General features: G+C 41.0%; 1 protein-coding gene across 1 annotated transcript in view; it reads right to left on the bottom strand.

The window, feature by feature from the left end:
- LOC142362033 (uncharacterized) overlaps positions 1-21,116 on the bottom strand; it is a 40,398-nt gene that overhangs the window by 8,432 nt on the left and 10,850 nt on the right. Inside the window, 10 exon segments of the mRNA XM_075427115.1 lie at positions 7,654-10,914; positions 11,197-11,301; positions 11,661-11,829; positions 12,101-12,210; positions 12,964-13,011; positions 13,842-13,972; positions 14,729-14,852; positions 15,675-15,829; positions 19,338-19,488; positions 20,868-20,990. Coding sequence (XP_075283230.1) covers positions 7,654-10,914; positions 11,197-11,301; positions 11,661-11,829; positions 12,101-12,210; positions 12,964-13,011; positions 13,842-13,972; positions 14,729-14,852; positions 15,675-15,829; positions 19,338-19,488; positions 20,868-20,990 — 4,377 coding nt within the window.

The following is a 21,116-nucleotide window of genomic DNA, read 5'->3' as shown; positions in this document are numbered from 1 at the left end:
GAGAATTCAAAACACCCCCAGCGAGGAGAGAGCTGCGACTGCCCTGGAGGGGTGGGGGGTGTGACCCCCGACCGTCAGCAGCCGGGGAGGAAAGTGTGGACATGGGGGCAGATAGCCCAAGAGCTGATTAACTATGGGAGGAAATACAGACCTGTTAACCAGCCATATCAAAGAATTGAAACCAGAGCCCTGCAAGCCGCAGAACGAGTGAGTAAGCAGTCGTCTTTCTCGGGGAGAAGCCTGGATCTAGGCGGGAAAGAAAAGCCTCTGAATCGGCAGGGGATCTGGCAGTTAGGGCTTCAGAAGGGCATTCCCCGGGACCTCATGGATGGACTCCTGACCAAGAAGCTAGAACAGCTTGTGCAGAGATGGTCAGGGCGAGAAATCACTTTTGGGCCACGTCCCAGTGCCCCACCCTTGGTGAATCTGGGGGGGGGGAACGAAATAGGGAAGAAGACAGTGAGAAACTGAATCCTGTGCCCCCCCAGGGGGAGGGGGGAGGCGGAGGGTGGATGTTTGTGGGACAACTCACCTGCAATAACAAAGGGGATTTATTGATTACGGTGGCGGTAGGGCCAAAGAGGAGACCAGTAACCTTTCCAATTGACACCGGAGCACAAATTACTGCGCTGACGGGTCGAGGCGGAACGGTGTGGAATTTCGGTCCCGTCCAAATGCGTGGTCGTTTTAAACACCTTAGGGAAAACCCAGACAGTGCCCATGACTCCAGTGACATTATGGCTACCGGGAGAGGAAGACCCCGTGGACACCATGGCAGCTGTGGGACCTTTCCAAATGAACCTTTTAGGCATGGATGTTTTAAAGGGTAAACAGTGGTGTGATACCCAGGGAAATTCGTGGTCCTTCAGTGCTCCCCAAATTAGACAATTGGCTAAAAACCCCAGCACGGAGGTGCGTCTGCTACAAGCGGCGCCTCCTCTCCCCCTCCTAAATTAACGAATGTGAAACCCTCCCCGCTGCCGTTCGGCGCCAGGGCAGGCACAGCCCCTGTGCTGGCAGAGCTGCGGGATCAAGGAGTGGTAGTTCCCACTCACTCGTCTTACAACTCCCCGGCCTGGCCGGTGCAAAAACCTAAGGGAGAGTGGTGGTTAACGGTGGAATAACGCCGTTTGAATGCTAATACGGGACCGCTAACCGCTGCTGTGCCCAACATTGCCGAGCTCATTAGCACCATTCAGGAACACGGCATCCGATTCTGGCAACTACTGATGTTAAGGATGTGTTCTTCATGGTTCCCCTTCAACCCGAAGATCAAACCCGTTTTGCTTTCACCTGGGAAGGACAGCAGTACACTTTCACACGGCTTCCCCAGGGCTATAAGCGCTCTCCCATGTTAGCTCACCATGCCAGTGCGCAGGAATTAGAAGCGATCCCCATACAAGCAGGGGTGAAGATTTACCAGTATCTAGACGATGTGGGAGGGAGTCAGATAGAGGAAGCTGGGGAGGAGCAGCGGGACATTATTACTCATTTAGAACGCATAGGATTGATGATCCCGCCTGAAAAGATACAAGCTCCTGCTAATGGAGTGAAATTTTTGGGAATCTGGTGGAGGGGGGGGAATGACTTGTATCCCCCCCCGATACTGTGTCCTCCCTCGACCTAATTAAAATGCCAGAATCAAAGAAAGATCTACAACACGCATTAGGACTACTCGTGTTCTGGAGAAAACGTATCCCTGATTTTTCGATTATTGCTAGACCTTTGTATGATTTACTGCGGCAAAAGGCCCAATGGGAGTGGACCGAGGTCCACGATGAGGCGTTACGACTGTTGGTGTTTGAGGCAAATGCATACCAAGCCCTGGGACCTATCTATCCGACGGACCCAGTCCAAATTGAATGGGGGTTTGCCCAAACTGGGCTCTCGATTCATTTGTGGCAAAAGGGGCCAGAGAGGCCCATTCGGCCCATCGGGTTCTATTCGCATAGTTTCAGAGATGCTGAGAAAAGGTACACAGCTTGGGAAAAGCGCCTATTTGTAGTTAGTCTGGCTTTGAGAGAGGCTGAACGAAGTATCCGACAACAACCCATAACCCTTTGGGGTCCATTTAAAGTGACCAAAGCAGTTTTAATGGGAACCCCACCCGCTGGCGGGGTGGCCCAAAGGGTATGGTTTATTTCGTGAGGCGCAAGCTCGAGGGTGGCCGGTTACCAGGGAGGAATGCAAAACATGTATATCCTCTTGTGAACAGCGTCATGTCTGTTTGGGCAGACACCCCCTGGAAAACAACTCCCTGCACTTGAGAGAAGGAAAGGGTTTGTGGGAGGCCTGGCAGGTGGATGATTATTCCTTCCTTCTAACCCGAGAAATGAGTTTGTTTCTGTTGAAACGAGTTTGTTTCTGTTCTTATTTTCCAGGAAGGAACAACAGACCCGGATACACTCTCCCAGAGGAAGTAAAGCGGGCACAGATTGTGACTTAATCAGAATGCGCATGTTATTTCTGATCATACTAGTTCGGGGATGTATCTATGAAAGCAACGGAAGACCAATTCCTCCACCTCCCACTGATCCCTATGATCCCTTTAGGGACAATGAGTTTGTGTTGTTAGCCAAGGCTGTAAGTCGAACTTTTAATCTGAGTCACCTTTGGGTCTGCGGGGGACCCCTGGGGTTATCGAGCTGGCCATGGACGTCTGCACCCCTCACCCCAGCCCAGATTGTGAGCAATTACAGTGAGACCACGAATGACACTTGGGGCAATAGCGGAACATGGCCAATTCGATTTCCGGCTGTTGGGCAATATTGTTTAAAGCGGGTTCAGGAGGGAGGGATCCATGCTGGGGAAAGCAAGTGCAAATGGACACTAACCTCTAAGTTAGTTGATAAAGATAGAGGTGTCCACACATGGATGTGGATACTGGTCAAGCAAAAACCAAACATTCTTCCTCCAACGGTCCAATTATTACCCCTATAGTCAAGTGTGTGAATGGAAAAATAATTCTGGTGCCTGGTACTGCACTGGCTGCATAAATGACAGCCCCACTGAGTTTTTTAGCCCTTTTGGCGACAAGGACACAACTCATTTTCAATCTCCAAGGGAGACAGCTGGACCATTTGCTTATGGCACTAAGGCAAAAAGGGGTCATTACTGGATCTGCGGACACACTGCCTACAAACGTTTACCAGCAGAATGGTCAGGGACTTGTTATGTAGGGATTATCCAGCCCATGTTTTTCCTCCTCCCAGAGACGGGTGGACCTCGTTTGGGGATAAGACTATATGATGATCTGGGGGATAGAAGGATTGCCTGTAAAACGCGATCTATTGAGGTTAACCTGGGTGGAACGCAAAAATGGGGGAGTGATGAGTGGCCTCCTGAGAGAATAATTCAGCATTATGGACCCGCCACCTGGAACCCCAATGAACCAATATCGGGGGCAAGGGAACCAATTTATAATTTAAATCGGATAATTCAATTGCAAGCGGCTCTAGAAATCATAACTAATAAAACTGCAGATGCCTGAGACCTTTTAACTCAACAGTCTCAACAGATGCGCGTGGCAATCCTTCAACATCGCATGGTCCTGGATTACCTGTTAGCTGAAGAGTTGGGGGTGTGTGGGAAACTAAATATTTCTAACTGTTGCTTGGAGATCGACGACGTGGGCGAAGTGGTCCTCCAATTGACCAAAGATACTAGGAGAATCGCTCATGTTCCTGTCCAAACATGGAATGGTTGGACTGGTGATTTGTGGTCCTGGTTGCCACGGACACGATGGGTAAAACAATTACTACTCTTTCTGTTATGCACGGTTGCTGCTTTAATGTTTTTACCATGTATTATTCCCTGTTTTGTTCAGTTAATCCGACATGTGGTATCCAATATGCGATTCATACCCATCACGTCACCTGACGGCGCAAGACAGATCCATGTCATTCGTCAACCAAAACTGACCACTGTACCCATCATTTAGACCCTACAGAATTCACAGATTGTCAAAGGGAAGAACTGCATACCTATATCCATGTCACACACCCACCCTGATGTTCCGTGTTTGTTATCATGAAAAGACTACCTCATACTTACCTGATTCCTCAAACTTCTGTTCAATAAGACATTGTTAAACTTAGCAGTGTTAAAAGAAACAGTGTTTACATTGTGTAATGTTTCAACCTGCCTGCAACTGTGCATTTCTGTGCCAGACCCCTTTTTTGGTCTCTCCTTCCCCTGCTGTGTCACCCATCCCTTCTATCCTGGTCGCTACCCCTATTTCTCTCTCTTTCGCTCGCTCGCTCGCTCTGTCTCGCTCTCTCTCTCTACCTCTAGACCACCACCTCCCACACCACCGCAAAGGCAGCAATGTCGAGCCACGGGATGGTGTAGAAGACCGCTACAAGCTGGTTTTGTCTCAACATTGCCGTTGTCTCTTCCTGGCCTCTGAAAAGACCGCCACAACGACCTGCAGGAAAGTGCTTGCGCACAGAGTAGCGCGTGGACTGGCAAGAGCGGACCTGTCTAAGCGGGCAGCACGCATGGCACGAACTGCATGTATGTGGCCATGCTCTGCGCATGCGCAAATGCCCCTATAAAAGGGCAGCACATGCTCCTCGGAACCCTCTCTTTCTCTTGCTCTCCTCCTCGCCGCCTTGCTGCTGGGCTCCGCCCTCGCCGCAGCCTCCACGCCTGCACAGAGACTGAGCCGACCAGACATCGCTGGACATCGTCAAATCCGTGGTGGTGGTAACTGATCCCCCCCGCACGTTTTTTCCTCGCCCGCTGGGGTTTTTCCGACTTTAATCCTTTTTTTTCTGTCTCGTCTTCTCCTTCCCCCACTGCCATCGCCGCCCGACCTCCAATTCCCAGCTCACCGAAATAAAGTTTACAAGGTTACATGGCATATGACTCCGTTTGCGTCTTAGTCTCGTCTCCTGGGATCGCCTCAAAACCTCCCCGATATTGGATCGGGACACCCAGTTCTACTACAAAAGCTACTCAGCTCTGACTTTCCAAGACAGAAGTGGGGACTTCAGCAAAACGGCATCACTATGTGAGCGCAAACTATGTGCAACCTCTCCCATAGGCACAAATGGAATAAAAAAGATTGTTTGATTCTATGGAATATAAAAAAAACCACAAAACCAGAAGCAGATCTCTAACAGTGATCCCAACGATTAAGAACACTCACCACAACACCACCCACATGTCAGCATCTACATCCATTAAAATTAAAGTTGGCAAACTGATCTAGTTGTTCTTTACACTATTTTGTTGCTATCTAGTTTTATATTAGTGCTTATTCTACTTTTAGTGACTCTACATTGGTTATTTTAATATATAAAGAGGTAGAAAGGATTACAGATCACTGTAGCAGAGCAATCCACTCACATTAGATCTGCTGTTCAAAAAACTACTTTCGTGATACATAAACCCAGGAATATAAACTGTCCAAGCAAAGAAGCCATGCAGAACAGAAGAGGGAACATTTCCAGAATATGGTCAAAAACTGCTTACGTAAATACAGCAAGGCTTCCTTCCATTTTAATACTTAAGTTGTAACGGAATCTCAGCTTTAAGTGCATTAAGAGTCAAATCTTCCCCCTGACCTCAAGGTGTGCATTTCTGTCCCCTCAACATGCTAGCATTAGCTACCACAACTTCTTGCAGAGCATCACTGTGGGAAGATGCATCCAACCCAAAAGAAAAAAAAAACCAACAAACAAAAAACAACAAAACCCTGCATAAGGCAGGAGGCATAACAAATGGGAAGGACAAATGAAACAGGCTTAAACTACCATGAATCTTAACTACCTGAGCAGGACATCCACCTGGGTACACAGCTGAAACTATTTCTAGTAAGATTTTGATTCTGGCAGCCCTCTCGGTAAGTTGAAAATCTGTTGGGAACAGTACAGATAAAATGCCGGACCTGGCACCCCAGACCGGCTATAACGTGGCTGTTCCAGCAGAATGAAGTGAAGACACGACACAGCTCTCACTGTGTTTGCAGCATATAAACTTCTCCGTCTACTCAACAGAAAACTCCAGAATATCTGTTTAGTAATGCAACATATAATTCAGTATATAAACATATTTCAATAAATATATTTAAACACAATCCTACGCCATAAATGTAAAAAAACCACACACTTGGCATCATATAAAATAGCACCTTTCTTTGTAGCTCTTCATTTTTTTGCTTGATCTGGGATTCCAATTCTTCTATTCTCCGTCTCAGTACTAATATTTTTGCCCGATTTGCCGCAGCTTTTTTCTGGTCACCATCTTCTGACGCCTGTAAAAAGGGAGTTTTGCATTCCATAAATGCCTGACTTCTGCAGCTCTACCTATTCAGATAATACTGTTGAGAAAAAGTGGGCTTTACTCATGGTTTGTGTTTCAGTTTTCTTATCTATTATGTATTCCATGTAGAAGCTAGGCAAAGCAGGCACAGAACTTGTACAAAGCTTGTAAAAATATTCGTATTTAAATTATTAATGATAATTATTGGTGCAAAGTGGACTGGAATGTGCAATAATGACATTCATTTCCTCTGGCCATTGTAACCCTATAATCTGGCAAGTTGTCGCCTTAAAGGCGGGGGGTAAGGGGAGTCTGATATTCAACTAGCCTGCCAGAGCCCTTCCAAGGACTTTCACTGAAACAGTTTCGCAAAGTTGAAACAATAGGTAATTTATTCAAGCGACAGTTATCACAGATTCGGAATTGCCGTTGATAAATTCACTGTCTACAAAAGTTGAGCTCAAAGTAATAGTTTAGCGCTTTAGTTAACAATGTGTTCCCGGGGATACGTCTGACAAAGTCAGAGGTGCGACTCTTACCAAAAAGGCGTCCCTTCTTGGGAGGGGAAGAGAGATTCAGGCCTGTCGACCCGTCCGTCAGGTGAAGTTCTCGCTTGGCTCCTCCTCCCAAAGAGAGTTTACAAGTGCCAATTTTTATATGTTTGGAAATCTTTTTGCGAGGTGGGACTAAGTCAATTATTGTGTATCGATTGGCTCTTGGCATGGAATGTCGTGTCGTCAGAAGCAGGACTCAGCAGTGTGACAGGCCTTCGGAGCGGGCATCTTGGTATGTGCATTCGGGGGCCATCTGTGCTTTGTCCAAAGCAATCTCTGGAGCAATCTCTGGCTGCGCAGCCTCCGCGGCGCCCGACAGATCACTGAGTTTACAGTGATGGGCTATCATCCCCCCTTACTTTTGTCTGATAAGATAAGCACCAGTTATTTACTTCCTTTGTTAGCTCTTCGGCTCTTGACAACCTCAGTCCGTTTGTCTTTTGTCTTGCATTCGACAAGTCCAGCAAGGCCATCGATTACACAAGTGTAGTCCATAGAACTCAGGGGGAAAAAAGCACTACTGGGGGGGTAAAGTGTAAACTTAATGTTCCTAAGCACAATGTTTCCAGTTAGAATTTCAGTAGGTATAACTCCTGGGTTACAGAAATTATTTGCACTACAAAAGAAATCAAGTGCAATCGCTAAGAATACATTGTATTAGCAAAATAGATTGGTCTAGTGATTTTTGGTGTTCGTTTTTAACAGACTCGAGTTCAATTGTCAAAGAATCAATTTTCTTCTGATTAATATCAAGCTTCTCGTTCTTTTCCTGAAATTCCTTAGTAAGGTTTTTCATGGCTGTACCACTTTTTTCTAATGTTTCTCTGAGAGCCTCAATCTCACTAGAAAGAACATTAACGTTGCTATCTGCCAACTGTATACTGGTATCTTTCTCCTTTAAAGAATTAAGCAGTCCAGCAATAACTTCTTCTGTTTTCCCAAGAGCTGCATTCAACTCCGTTCTTGGTTCATACTGTGCTTCAATTTTCTCCTGAAGAGATAAAAAGGCATTCTCCCTCTCACGGACTAGTTCTTCAGATTTCTGTAGTTCTTGCGTTAGTTCGTGGACCTGACTTTCGAGCTGAGAAACGAGATTTGTCTTCTCTTCATCTTTCCTTGCTTTCTCCTTCAGAGTTTTGAGGAGACTTTTATTTTCCATAAGAGATGACTCCTTTTCTGATAAAGACTGGTCCATCTCAATTATTACATTCTTCTGCTGTTGTGTTTCTTTTTGTAAATTCACTTTCATTTCTTCCAGCTCTACCACCTGTTTCTTTAAGACCTCACATTCTTTCTCCTTCTCTTGAAGTTGTGTCTTTAAACGGTCACTAGATAATGAAATATTGTTGATGGTTAATTCTTTTTCTGAAACAAGTACTTTTAATTGGTCTGCTTCAGAGGCTAAAAGCTCCAACTGTCTTTGCTGCAAAACGGAAGACTCCTGTACCTCAGACAGCTGTGCTTTTAAACTGATGTATTCATCTAACTTCTGTTTTAAAGATTCGTCCTTCTGTATAATTGAATCAGTCAACTGAGATGATCTTTCTGTCACATTTCTAAGCTGACATTGAAGGTCAGAAATAACCTCCATATTCTCAGACAGTTGAACCCTAAGTACATCAGACTCTTCAGATTTACCTTTTAATAACTTTAATTCATGGCCTTGCCTCTTCAATTCATTTTCTTTTTCCTGCATTGCATGTCTAAGCTGGCTGGTTTCAAAGCCTAGGGCTTGTATTTGGTTTTGCAGATCTGAAATAATTTGCATGTATTGCCCTTCTCCCGCCATTTTACTTTCTCTCATTTGCTGAATCAAAGACTCCTTTTCAGAAAGGAGACTTTCTTTTTCTTCAAAGACAATTTTTAAGTTTTCTTTTTCAATCAAGAGGCCATCTATTTGGTCCTTCAGAGCTAAAATATTATGACTCTGTTGGGACAAGTGTGAAGTTAAAGCAGCTACTTCGTCTGACTTTTTCGTGACCATAACATTAACTGTTTCAATGTCTGCTTTCAATTTGTCATTTTCTAGAGCTGCTGTATGTGCTGCTTGTCTTGCTGAAATAATTTCAGCCTGTTGCTGGACCAACTGTGACTGAAGAAATTCACATTCACGTGACTTCTCGCTCAATAAGCTTGAAAAGTCCTCCTTTTCACACTTCAGCACATCCACTTCTTTGCTTAATAGCTCTAGCTGATTATTTAACACTCTACTTTCTTCCATTTTTTCAGAAACTTGCCTATGAAACTTGTCAAGTTCTGAACCCTGACTTTTTACAGTTAGGTCTCTTTCCTCTACCAGCTGAGATAACTTTGTTTTTTCATCTTGAAGATTTTTAATTTCATCCTGCAACCCTACAATACAAAACTTAGTCTCCTCCATTGCCTTATGTAATGAATCATATTGAAGGATCTTCTCTTCTAGAGACCTGTTCACAGCTTCAAAATCCGAAGTTATGCTTTGAACTTGTTCCTGCAGCAGTAAATTCTTTTCCTTGCTATGGCTGAGCTCTTGGATTAGGCTACTGCATTGAGACAACTTCTCATTTAACATTTCTTCTTTCTTTGTTTCTTTGTCTCTAGCATCCTCCAGCTGAATGAGAAGTGATTGCATTTGTTCATGCAACTGTTGTGTCTGTTCCTTGCTTTCAAACAACTGTCCAGCCAGCACACTACATTCCTTTGTCTTCTCCTGCAGCTGTTCTGCAACTGAATTTTCTTTTTGCTCAGCAAGTACTGAAAGTTGTTCAATCTCTTTTGCCAGAGTGTTTTTATCACAATTGAGTATTGAAAGAGCTTTTTCGTACTCAGCAGTGCTGACAGACAACTTCTTCTCTATTTCTGCCACAGCCTGGATTTTCTTTAACAATTCACACTCTTTTACATCCAAGAGTTTGGACAGATTCTCATTTTCACTAATTAGCTCTTCCTTCTCTTTTTCCAACATATCTATACTTTTTCTCAGATATTCATTTGCTTTTATTTGCTCCGCCAATTTTTCATCTTTCCCTTCAAGATCTGCCTGCAATTGCTTATTAGCTGAAGCCTTCTCTCGTGTCTCTATTTCCATCCTCTTCATTTGTTGATGTATTTCACTTAATTGGTTATTAAGTTCTTTGCAACATGTCTCTCTGGCTTTCAGATCTCCAGTTAATTTAAGTTTTGTCTCTTCATTTTGCTGCTCCAAAACCCCAAGCTTCTGCTCTAATGAAATAATGAACTCTTGCTTCTCCTGTAATTCTTTGGTAATTGTTTCCTGATGCTCTACATGCTTCCTAGATAACTCAGCCAACTCTTCATCTTTTTCAGCATTTTCCAAAACTAGTTTGTTGTATGAATCTTTCATTGATTTTAACTCATTTTCAAGTGTTTGTGCTTTAGTCTCTTTCTCTTTAAGCAAATTGTCCCATTTTTCCTTTAGAGCATTGTTCTCCTCCAGCTGAGATTTCAAATATTCAGTTACTTTTCTTTGTTTATCCTTAGTTTCTTGTAGCTTTTCAGATGATTTACTAATTTGTTCTTTCAGCAAAGTAATTTGTGACTCACACTCTGCAAGTGTGTTATGGTATGCGACGTTGTTGGCTTTGAGTTCAGAACGCAGCTCCTTAATTGTCCTGCTGGTCTCACTGCTTTGTCTTATTAATTCCTCATTTTCTTTGGTTTTGGCTTCATTCTCAACTCTCACTCTTTCTACCTCCAGTCTCATTGTATTACTTTGCTCAGAAAGGACAGATATCTTCAGGCTGGCATCTCTGGTATCAGCTGTTTGTACTTCTTTCAGTAAACGAGTTTCCCTTTCAGCCTTTGATAAAGCCTCTTCCATCCTTTGTATTTCTTCCTCTTTGCATTGCACTTGACGCTTCAGGACGATAACCTGTGCAGAATATTCTGTCATATTGCGAGACAGGACAGACACCTCCCTGTCTTTTTCTGCCAGTGCTTCTTTAAGATTATCGATTTCTCTTTTGCGTTTCTGGAGATCTTGAATAAGTTGAGATCTTTCCTCTAGATGGCTTGTATTCAATTTGTCAAGCTCTTCGTTTGTCTGGTCCAGATCCAGCTGCATCGACTCTACCACGTCCTCTTGTTTCACAGTCTAAACATCAAGAAAATAATGTTACCAGAATAATTCAAACATACGTCAGAGGGAGAATGGAAGTTACACTCCACACGTAGAACAGGTATCTAAGGTAATCAATCTGTACCCAAACCTATAGCCACAAGATAACCACCTTATTCTGTGGACTGTTTTAGCACACAGAAAGTTTAGAGTATGAAATTTGTAGCAGCTAATGCTGTTATTTTGCTGACATTTCAATGGGCCATGTTAAAAGAACATCAAATTTCTTCTCTTACTTTATTTTAATGAGTTAGTTACCTTTTCCTTCAGCGTAGCAACTTTTTCTGTTAGGTCACTGATGACTGTTTTCTGTTCAGTGTTCTCCACTTCATAAACATTGCATTTCTTTAAGGCTTCATTCAGCTTAGTATTCAAAATAAAAGTCAATGTGATATAAACGTATAGAATTGTAGTCAAATTGTGATGTTACAGTTATAATATTAAATTTACGTAACACTGGAGTCTATGTTTTGCAATTAATAAACAAAGATAACTTAGCAACCCAATAAAACATAACTACTTTCATGCAAAGCTCTGTGATGTGTCTAAGAAATCCTTAAACCCAACTTCAAGGAACTACATGAAGCAAATAAAACTGTAAAGAAAGAGCAAAACCCTTCAGATACAGAAAACAGCAATATTGCTGCTGCGACACAAATAGGAACTTACGACTAATGCTCACCAGTCCTAATAAATATTATTTAACAAGAACTTTAACTTACTTTTTGCTCAGTATGCACAAACTTTTCACCAAGCTCTTTGTTCAGAAGATCCTTTTCTTGAAGCAGTTGCCTCAAAGTTTCAATTTGTTCTAGTTTTTCTGTCATGTTCAACAGCTTTTCTTCTTTTTGTCCAAGGGAAGTTTCAAGAAAGCTATTTCTGTCACTTAATCTAAGAAGGAAATACATATTTAGATATTTTGAACACAAAGCTCGCTTTAAGCTTTCTAGACTTATCAGCCCCAAACTAGGTTCCTAAAAGAATAATTAGTTTCACACTTTCCATTTACACTTGCAAGTACAAAAATAAGATTACTGCAACCTGAAGCAGGATCAGCTAACGCTTTTCAAGTGTTTTAAGAGATCATACTTCTCATCAGACGTTCAAGCTTCAAACAAAGAAAGCTAATGCTACACAGAGTTGTAAAGAACCTTCATCTTACCCTTTAAGCTGTTCATTCAAGCCAGAGATCAGAATCTGATGCTTTTCCGCATCTCGCGTTTGTTGGTTGTGTAACTGGGCAAGCTGAGTTTGCAAACGCTCATTTTCATTCTGCAACAAAATAAGAGTGAAGCGGATTATCACATACCAACACCCAGAACAGCACAAGATAACTGGAGTCACGAAAATCGGACTCTTCAGGAGATTTACATCCTACACGCTAACAGAGACCATTATTCTAGCACATCAGCAGATTATCAGTGCAGAACACAACACTAATACCAAAAGCTCAGATGTGATGTTAGTTCAAATCGATGTAACTCACCTTGCAGAAATACCTCCTTCAGCAAGGCTATGACAGTATGAACTGAAGGAGCACTGCTGTACGCCCAAAGCAACACACACACTCACACTGTGTTAAGGCAGCTTACTTCTCTTAAGAGGGGAAGCTACTGCTTTGAAAAAATACTGCCCTCATTGGTTTGAAGACAGTACCAAACTTGCAATTTATTCTTGCCTGTTTTTTAAGGTTGAAGGAATGCAAAAACCCACATATGGGGGATTGTGGAGAAAAGAAAAAGGAAGCAAGCTTCATTCACACAGGTTTCTGGTTTGTTGTTTTTTTTTATTTTGTTTTGTGTTTTGTTTGTTTGTTTGTTTGTTTAAAACACACTGCACATCTCCTACTCTAGCCAGATACACTGCACCAATTCAAAAACAAAAGCACAAAAAAAAAATCTGGCAACAGCAACCAAAAACCAAAAGCTGAACATGTATCCAGACTCCACAGCAAACAGGACAAACGTGGCAAACTTGTCAGCTCTGATGAAAACAAGCTAGCATTTTGGAGGAGGCAGAACACACCTGTACCGCCCTCAATAGCTGCCCTTCTTCATCTACACCAAACGTTACCTGTATTGAAAGGCTTTGTTACAAGATTCTCAAATAATAATTAACATATCAGGTTGTCTTTCATCTTAAAATCATTAATTCTTTTTTATATATGTGCAACTTAACAGACAAAGAACTATGAGTAATGCACTGAACCTGAAGCAGTTTGAGTAAGAGATCAGTTGCATCATTTAGTGAAAGTAAGGTTTACAAATTATCATAGTAACTCGTCAATCAGGAAATACTAAAAAATAACCTTCCTGATAAATGTTTACTTCACTCTTCCTTTTGGTGCCTCCATTGAATACTTTTACAATATCAATATATATCAAATTAATATCTGGTGTTTAGATTGTATATATATAAATAAAGTTATTACTTAACTTTTATATATTTGCACAGTTTCTTTTCTATAACTGTGTGTGTATATACGCACAGAAAAATGATAATACACACACAGTTATAGAAAAGAAACTTGAGGGATGTAAGAAGAGGGACACTTATGCCAGTAGTAACAAAATCTGTTTCAGGACCTTCTGACAAAGCCCCCCTAACAAAGAATAATGAAAATCCTGTTGCCTTTTACTAGGTTTCTAAAACAAATAACAAAGCTGACTTCCAAACAAGTTTCTCCCTGAGCCGAACAGAAGCAACAGGTTTCAACTTCAGAGCATAATCTAGCATGCGTACACCCTCTGCCAACACAATTATGAAGCATAATGCCTTTAGATATTTTTGCTAGCTGCAAAGGGGCATTTTTGTCTTACTGGAGGCTACGACTCTAAGAATATCAACAGAGAATAAAAGGATTCTCTTCTGTCATGAGGTTTTACACAAACCAAAAAGCTCACCTGAAGAGTCTCCATTCTACCTTGAAGCTGCACTCTGTCTTCCAGATCCTGACAACGCTCTTCTAGAAGAAGAATTTGTTCCTGCAGTTGGTTTCTTTCCATTTCCAACTCTTCAACCACACTCCGTAAACCTACTTCTGTCAAAGAAGAAAAATGATTTCAAGAAAGGCCTGCTAACATTCCTCAAGTCTAGAAATGGTTTTATTCACGATTCTCCCCAGTGTCGGGAACAATCAGACCTCAACCATTTCCAGTGGAAATGCCGAGACCCTGCTTTTCCAAAAATTAGATGGCAAAAGTTCCCTTAGCTGCTGAAAAACCAAAATAAAGTTGCACAGCTCAAGAACTCGGAGAATCTGGCAGAAATATTCTAAACAATACTGTGGCTCATGATACTTTCATCATAAGCTATGTATGTACTTGCAGGATCAGATCTTAAGCACTTGTTAATAAACAAAGTAAACCGGTCTGTATCAAAATTTGCAAGTGAGTCTATTCCATTGCAACAGTAAGATGTATTTGCAGCCTTTACTTGTACAGCAATTCTGTTTTGTAACATGACAGTTACAGATTCGAAACACAGTCACAGGAACAAGACTCGTAACTGAAAAAACACATGGCCTTGCCCCACAGGATATTTCATGGGCACCAAGGCTCAATGAACTCCAGTGTGTAGACGTATTTACGTTCTGCTTCTGAACCAAAACTAGGCAGCTCATCCAGCACGCACATGCTTTGAAATGAAAAGGAAGAAAATGCAAGCCAAAAAAATGCAACAGAGATTAGAATACACCACAAGTGGGTTGTTAGTTGAATTTGAAAACAAAAATAGACACAAAATACAGATGCTGTGCATGCTTTAATAAACTGTCTAGTCGCTATCACACCTGCATTAGGTGAAGTGTACTCTGGCCACCAACCTCCCATATTTTCTCCTTCAGCTGAATCAGTGCTATCCAAGGTGACGTGCAATTCTTGAAAGCTTTGTTTTCCATCAAAGTTGTATTCTTCCTACGCATAAAAAATGAGAATGAAGTTCAATTTAAAGAAGAAAAGAAGCAAGGGTAAAATACATATCCTGTTATTAAAAGCATAGTTTCAATTCTAAGTCCCAAAGCTCAGCAAGGGATTGAGGTGCCTAAATGTCAGCATACGGGAGCGCTGTGGACTCTAGAGTAACCTGCCCAGCTTCTAGCTATTATTTCCAGAAAAGCCAAGTCTCCCACAGGTTTTGTGCGGTGTCAGCCAGGACTTTTAAGACACCCCTATGTTTGGATACCTTCATTGGTCCCCTGATTTCTACAGTTAATAGGGTCCTCTGAATTTCAGGCTACAGTATTGGAGTTAACTAAACTTAAGATTATTCTTCCAGTGGTATGTTCATGTGACAATGACATCCTAATTCTTACAAAAGATCATCATTTTTTTGTGTGTCTTACAGCACCAACTACCTAGAAGTAAACCTGAATGAACTGACACCACTTACTAATAAAAGTAAAGCTCCACCAACAGAGAGATTTATCAAGATTGTATCTAAACCAAAAAAATGGCCTTAACACATGAAGAACGCACATAGCTTCAAGCATGTGAGTTACTCCAGGGTGAAGCTCGTGATTTTTCAATGCAAAATTAAGTAGACTCACTACTCAAGGAACAGAGAGGTGTGATGCCATTGGAATTTCTCATCTTCTGGCTACACAACTGATCATTAAATTTACCAAAGTTTACAGTTATACAACCAATGTAAGTTCTTAAGCCCTTCATGTATTTAAGAAAAAACCCTATTTTTATTAACATACAGGTAAAAATAAATTCTTATCTCTTTTAACCCACCTGAAGCTTGCTGCTGGTCTGATTGCTTTTTCTTCTTGCTTGCTGGAGCCTGCCCATTCCTTGAACTGTGGTCAGTTCCTCCTCCAGCTCCTGTTGCCCTGAGACTATGGCTGGATCAGAGCAGCCAGGAAAGAACCAGTCATCCTCAATCAGTTTTGTGCCACAGGAAAGCAATCACATTTATATCAGACACTACTACATGAAGAGAGACCAGGGACAGGCTGAAGTCCCTATGAATGACTGACAGGGACAAGATTAAAGAAGCAATCCATTGCGTTCACCTTGTGATTTCCCTCCAACATTACTACGTAGAACCTAAGAATAAAGTCTGCATATCTCACTAAGAAGCAGCAAACTGAAGTCTAACTTTACTTCTTCATCAGCTCTAAATGAAGACTTTATACAGGAGACTGGAAAGGGTGAGGTTATGCTGATACTAAAAAAAAAAGCCAAACAATTCAAATGCCAAACTAGATCTCATTTCAATTTACCAGGTTGAAATATACCTGATTTGTACGACAAAGGAATCAATCAGCTGAGACAGCTGTGGTTTTCACAATCTGAAAAATCACGTTCATTTTTACGGAAATGACATACGTCCCTTTCAGCTTTAATTTTAGTATGAGCTACAAAGCCAGATCATTTGAGGAAGTCACAAGCATCTGTTACACTGCAAACCGGCATCAAACCATCTTATCATAAATTAATAATACCATTCTTCTTAAGACAAATATAAGAATCACTTGTAAATAAACACACTGAGAAAACTCAGAATACGAAAGCTTAGGTAGGCATCCTGTTCATTGTTAGAAATTATTTTTCATTTAAAGTACATTCCCATCTGTTTTGTGATAGGACAAAACATGTTTGGGGTAACAGATTAGGAAATAGACGGTTCATGCAAAGCAGACAGAACAGAACAGCCAGCGAAAAGACATGACAGTAAAGGTGGCTCCATACTTTAACTGAAAATTAGATTAATTAGATAGTTACAAATTTAGCTTTCAATTTAACCACATCACTCCACAGTTGTTCTCACAGCATGCAAAATTCAGGGAACTTATGTCGATGCATCTGTGAGCTAAACACCAGAAACTATTAGGAGATTCAGCCCTGCTGGAAATACTCAGCTTTCATCCCAGCTGTCCAAGGATTATTTCTACCACGAATTTCATCAACACACAATTCTGTAACACCTACTAGACTTAAGTTCTTCCTGTGATATTTCAAAATTACATACTTCACATGTTGTCACAGAAGACTAGAGGAAAAAAGTCAAAGAAAAAAATTAATGTCCCTCTTAAAATGAGGACTGCTAAATTGGATTCTGCTTCTGGTTTTAATTACATTTTGGCTTTTGGCACTGTCACATTATCTGCATTCATTTTACACACCTTTGTTTCTTTTCAAGTATAGATTCTACAGGGATTTTTTTTTTTTTAATCATTACACAAACCTCTTCAAAGACACAAAAATTAAAGAAAATTGCCACTGTCACATGAAAAATGAAAGTATAGAAATCAGAGCTTTAGAATGATTTAGAAAACTCAGGCAAGTGTTAAAACACTTTCAGTTAAATTCCACATTGCTTTACCAACAATTAGTAAGTAAATACATTTTCTGATGTTTTAGAGCAGCTTAGGGAGCTTTTCATTTGCAATTATGTCTAATATAAAAACTGAAAAACTTCCCAGAGCGCTTTTCTTCAGATACACACTGCATTTCAATTAACTAACGACGTTTCTGTATTTCCTTGCGTCATTGTACACAGTATATATCACAATCTCCAGTGGTTTGCAAAGGAAACCAGCCCCAGACTCTAAATGTGATCAAAACCATCATCCTCTACACTTTTGCAGCTCCCCACACATTCAAGCCAGAAGAGACAACGGCCATGTAGGGCCAATTGCCATAAACTACGATGGAATGCTTAATGGGGTTTATATACTGCTTGAAATATTGGTAGCTGGTACTAATGCATGCAACGTTCTGCAATTTATGGGATAGAAGATACTTGATTTTTTCTTAAAAAAACTACTACTGAATTTCAAGTACTACTAAGAACATTTAAATTAATTTGATTCTTACTTAGTCACAACCACCTGCAGCAAGCCAAGAAATTTTTCTCTAGGTAAAGTTACTACATAAATATGGAGTCAGCTGTTACTACCAAGGAAAACGAAGAAAGATGATCCAGTTAATATAAAGGAAGAAACTGGTACCTGCAAAGCAGAAAAAAAATCAAGCTAAAACCAGCATTTGTTACATGTATTGCTCAAACCCACGTACCACCAATGGCAAATCTTCCAAGGTACTGTTGGCAATTTCCTCAAAAGCAGCAACATGGGAAGAAATCAGCAACAGTACAAGTTGCCACTGCTGCAGGAACCTGCATGCACAAAACTGATGGGAAACTCTGTTCTCACTGGCTGACCAGATCGCAGTGTAGGGTAGGAGTGGAGGGGGAAGGGACGCTGAGTGCTCATCAGGTGTAACGGCAGGAAAAAAGAAACAGAAAGGTCATGCTGATCCCAAGGGGAAAAAACGCAAAATTAAACATGGCCTGACGCAGATGAAATTTTACAACTGTTATTAATATTGCATGTGGACCTGTAGTTACCACAGATGAGGTCATCGGTAGTTTTAATGAAGGGAATACTATTCTCTTTCAATTCCAAAGCATTACATGTGCAAATCGCTCAAAAAGAAGCGACGTGATCCTCAAAACATTTCTATGCTTATGTACTGAACTTCCAAATTAATCATGTAAATGCAAAATAATTCAATCGCAGATTAAAAAGAGAAGGCTCAAATTAACTAACTCGATTAATTATGGAGGTAGGTTGTGCACACGAAAATTTGCCATTAATCCCCACATGGTTCACTAACAGGACAAAAATTACAGTACTAGATTGCATCTAATACTAGATTGCATGGAAATAAGCAGTACAAGCTATCTGAAACTTCACCAGACTTTTCTAAGTTTGAACAGAAGCTGCTTTGCTTTCTTTAATAATTTCGTTTCGTTAATAATTTAGGAAACTACAAAATCTGAGGTTACTTGAAATCTTGTCTTCTCTAAGTCATTTAATAGTCTTAACCAGCTCCAAACCATTGCCAGTTAATGTTACTCAGCTGACTTGTATAAGCAGCACTTACCAACAGATTACTAGATATGCTAAGAAAGGTTTCGCAGTGATTCTGTTTAAAAGACAAACTGTCTCAGGTACATTTTCCTAAAGTGCCCTCTTCAGTCATCAAATTCAGACCAACATTATTGTTTCCCCACACCTTCACCGGTTGTTCTAGGCAGGCAGCTCTCATTTTTCCTGATGAACTTTTTATCATTGATCTTTCATATGCAGACAACAAGCTTCCAAAGTAAATTCAAGCAGTCTTACAGAGCAGCAACTCAGATTGCAAACAGAACAGCATGTCTACTCATAACAATGATACAAAACAAGATGAATGTATGAAAAACAGATTCAAGCAAATAGGAAAAAGGAGAAATTGCAAATTTAAGCAATTTCACTAACTACAAATCTTACGACTACAGAAATGAGTCGCGGTGGTGTGCTACCAATTCAGTCTGAAGTACAGCAGACACACACATATAAGTACATCTACAAATACAGTAACTGTATCGTAAATAAAACCATTCACCTTCTCTCTCCTCCTCAGTCTGAGCCATTGTCAAGACCATAGCAGATTTCTCTTCTCTGACTTGATCACGGGACTCCTCTGACTCTGGCACATTCTCCTGCCATTCCAAGAGCTGATGCTGCAGTTCATCCACACTACATGATTCACTGGCCTAACAAGAGAAATTGCACAGGAAAACATATTTACCAAATCCCACTGTAAATGTAAATAAAAAGTAGTAACATCCAGGAACCATAACAGCTAAATGTGACCAACGCTTCCAATGTGCCTTTGTCAGCTATCTTACAATTTTTATAAGAACCAGATATAATTTTTGGACTCTCACTAACGATATTTGGAATAAATTCACATCAACTCCTACCCAGATTTATATCTGAGTGATGACACTGTGCTCACCAAAAAGGCTTTCACAGTCTCTACTGTTCACAGAATCACAGAACAGCAGGGGTTGGAAGGGACCTCTGTGGGTCATCTAGTCCAACCCTCCTGCCGAAGCAGGGTCACCTACAGCAGGCTGTAGAGGACCTTGTCCAGGCGGGTCTGTTTGTCTTGTTCTTTCTGTATCTAAACCAAATCCCTGTGTGCTACTGAACAGATGTGGTCACGTTCAGGATCAAAAGTAGCATTTTTGTTACAGATAAAGTAAACTCAGACATCAAATTATGTACAACACTGTTCATCTCAGTATGTCCCACACGGCAAAACTCAAATGCCGAGAGGTCAGGCACACTGCATTAAAATCTGAGATTTAGCTTCCAAGAGAGTTGGAAGAGCTTGGTAACATCAAGGAACGGATAACATCAAGGAATGGCTCCCCACTGCCACTTTTTTTTTTTTTTAAGTATTAATTAACAAAACTGTTGTTGTTTCTCTTGGCCTGTTAATCAGCTGCTAATATCCAGAAACATTTCCCATTAAGTACTCGAAACTCCAGCTGTTTTTCAGTCAGGAGGAAAACCATAGTGTTTTTCCATGCTCTCATGCTAAGAAGTGTGCCAGACAGCTCACAGCACAAGTGAAAGTGATCTGCCAAGCAGTCATTTGTGCCATGAATGATTCCAATAATCCAAAAATGCTACCACCCATAGTATGCGCACATTTTTGCACCTTCAAACACAGCGCTACAAGAAAGAGGCGTCTGGCGGTTCTTCAGCCAGAATTCTGCACAACTCGTTTCACTGTTACACACCAGATCCTCTGTGCCCAGACACCAGCCGCATCCTCAATCTCCTTTCTGAACTAGAATCTGCATGCTTTGTAGCAAGGATTCTTTAACAGCCAGCTCATTCTTTAGAATGCAAACCACAAGAGAATTAAAAGAATGGACCCAGAAAAAAGATACAGTAATCATCATGAAGCTGCCTCCTAGCCCCTCCCTCAAGTTAAAGCTATTTATCTATTTAGTAATTTATCTATTTAGTAATGCAACATATAATTCAGTATATAAACATATTTCAATAAATATATTTAAACACAATCCTACGCCATAAATGTAAAAAAACACACACTTGGCATCATATAAAATAGTACCTTTCTTTGTAGCTCTTCATTTTTTTGTTTGATCTGGGATTCCAATTCTTCTATTCTCCTTCTCAGTACTAATATTTTTGCCCGATTTAATGCAGCTTTCTTCTGGTCACCATCTTTTGACGCCTGTAAAAAGGGAGTTTTGCATTCCATAAATGCCTGACTTCTGCAGCTCTACCTATTCACATAATACTGTCGAGAAAAAGTGGGCTTTACTCATGGTTTGTGTTTCACTTTTCTTACCTGTTATGT

The sequence above is a fragment of the Opisthocomus hoazin genome, chromosome 7 (genome assembly GCF_030867145.1).
Source record: "Opisthocomus hoazin isolate bOpiHoa1 chromosome 7, bOpiHoa1.hap1, whole genome shotgun sequence".
Lineage (NCBI taxonomy): Eukaryota > Metazoa > Chordata > Aves > Opisthocomiformes > Opisthocomidae > Opisthocomus > Opisthocomus hoazin.
The sequence above is the reverse complement of the archived record's forward strand: the minus strand, read 5'-3'. Positions and strand labels throughout refer to the sequence as shown.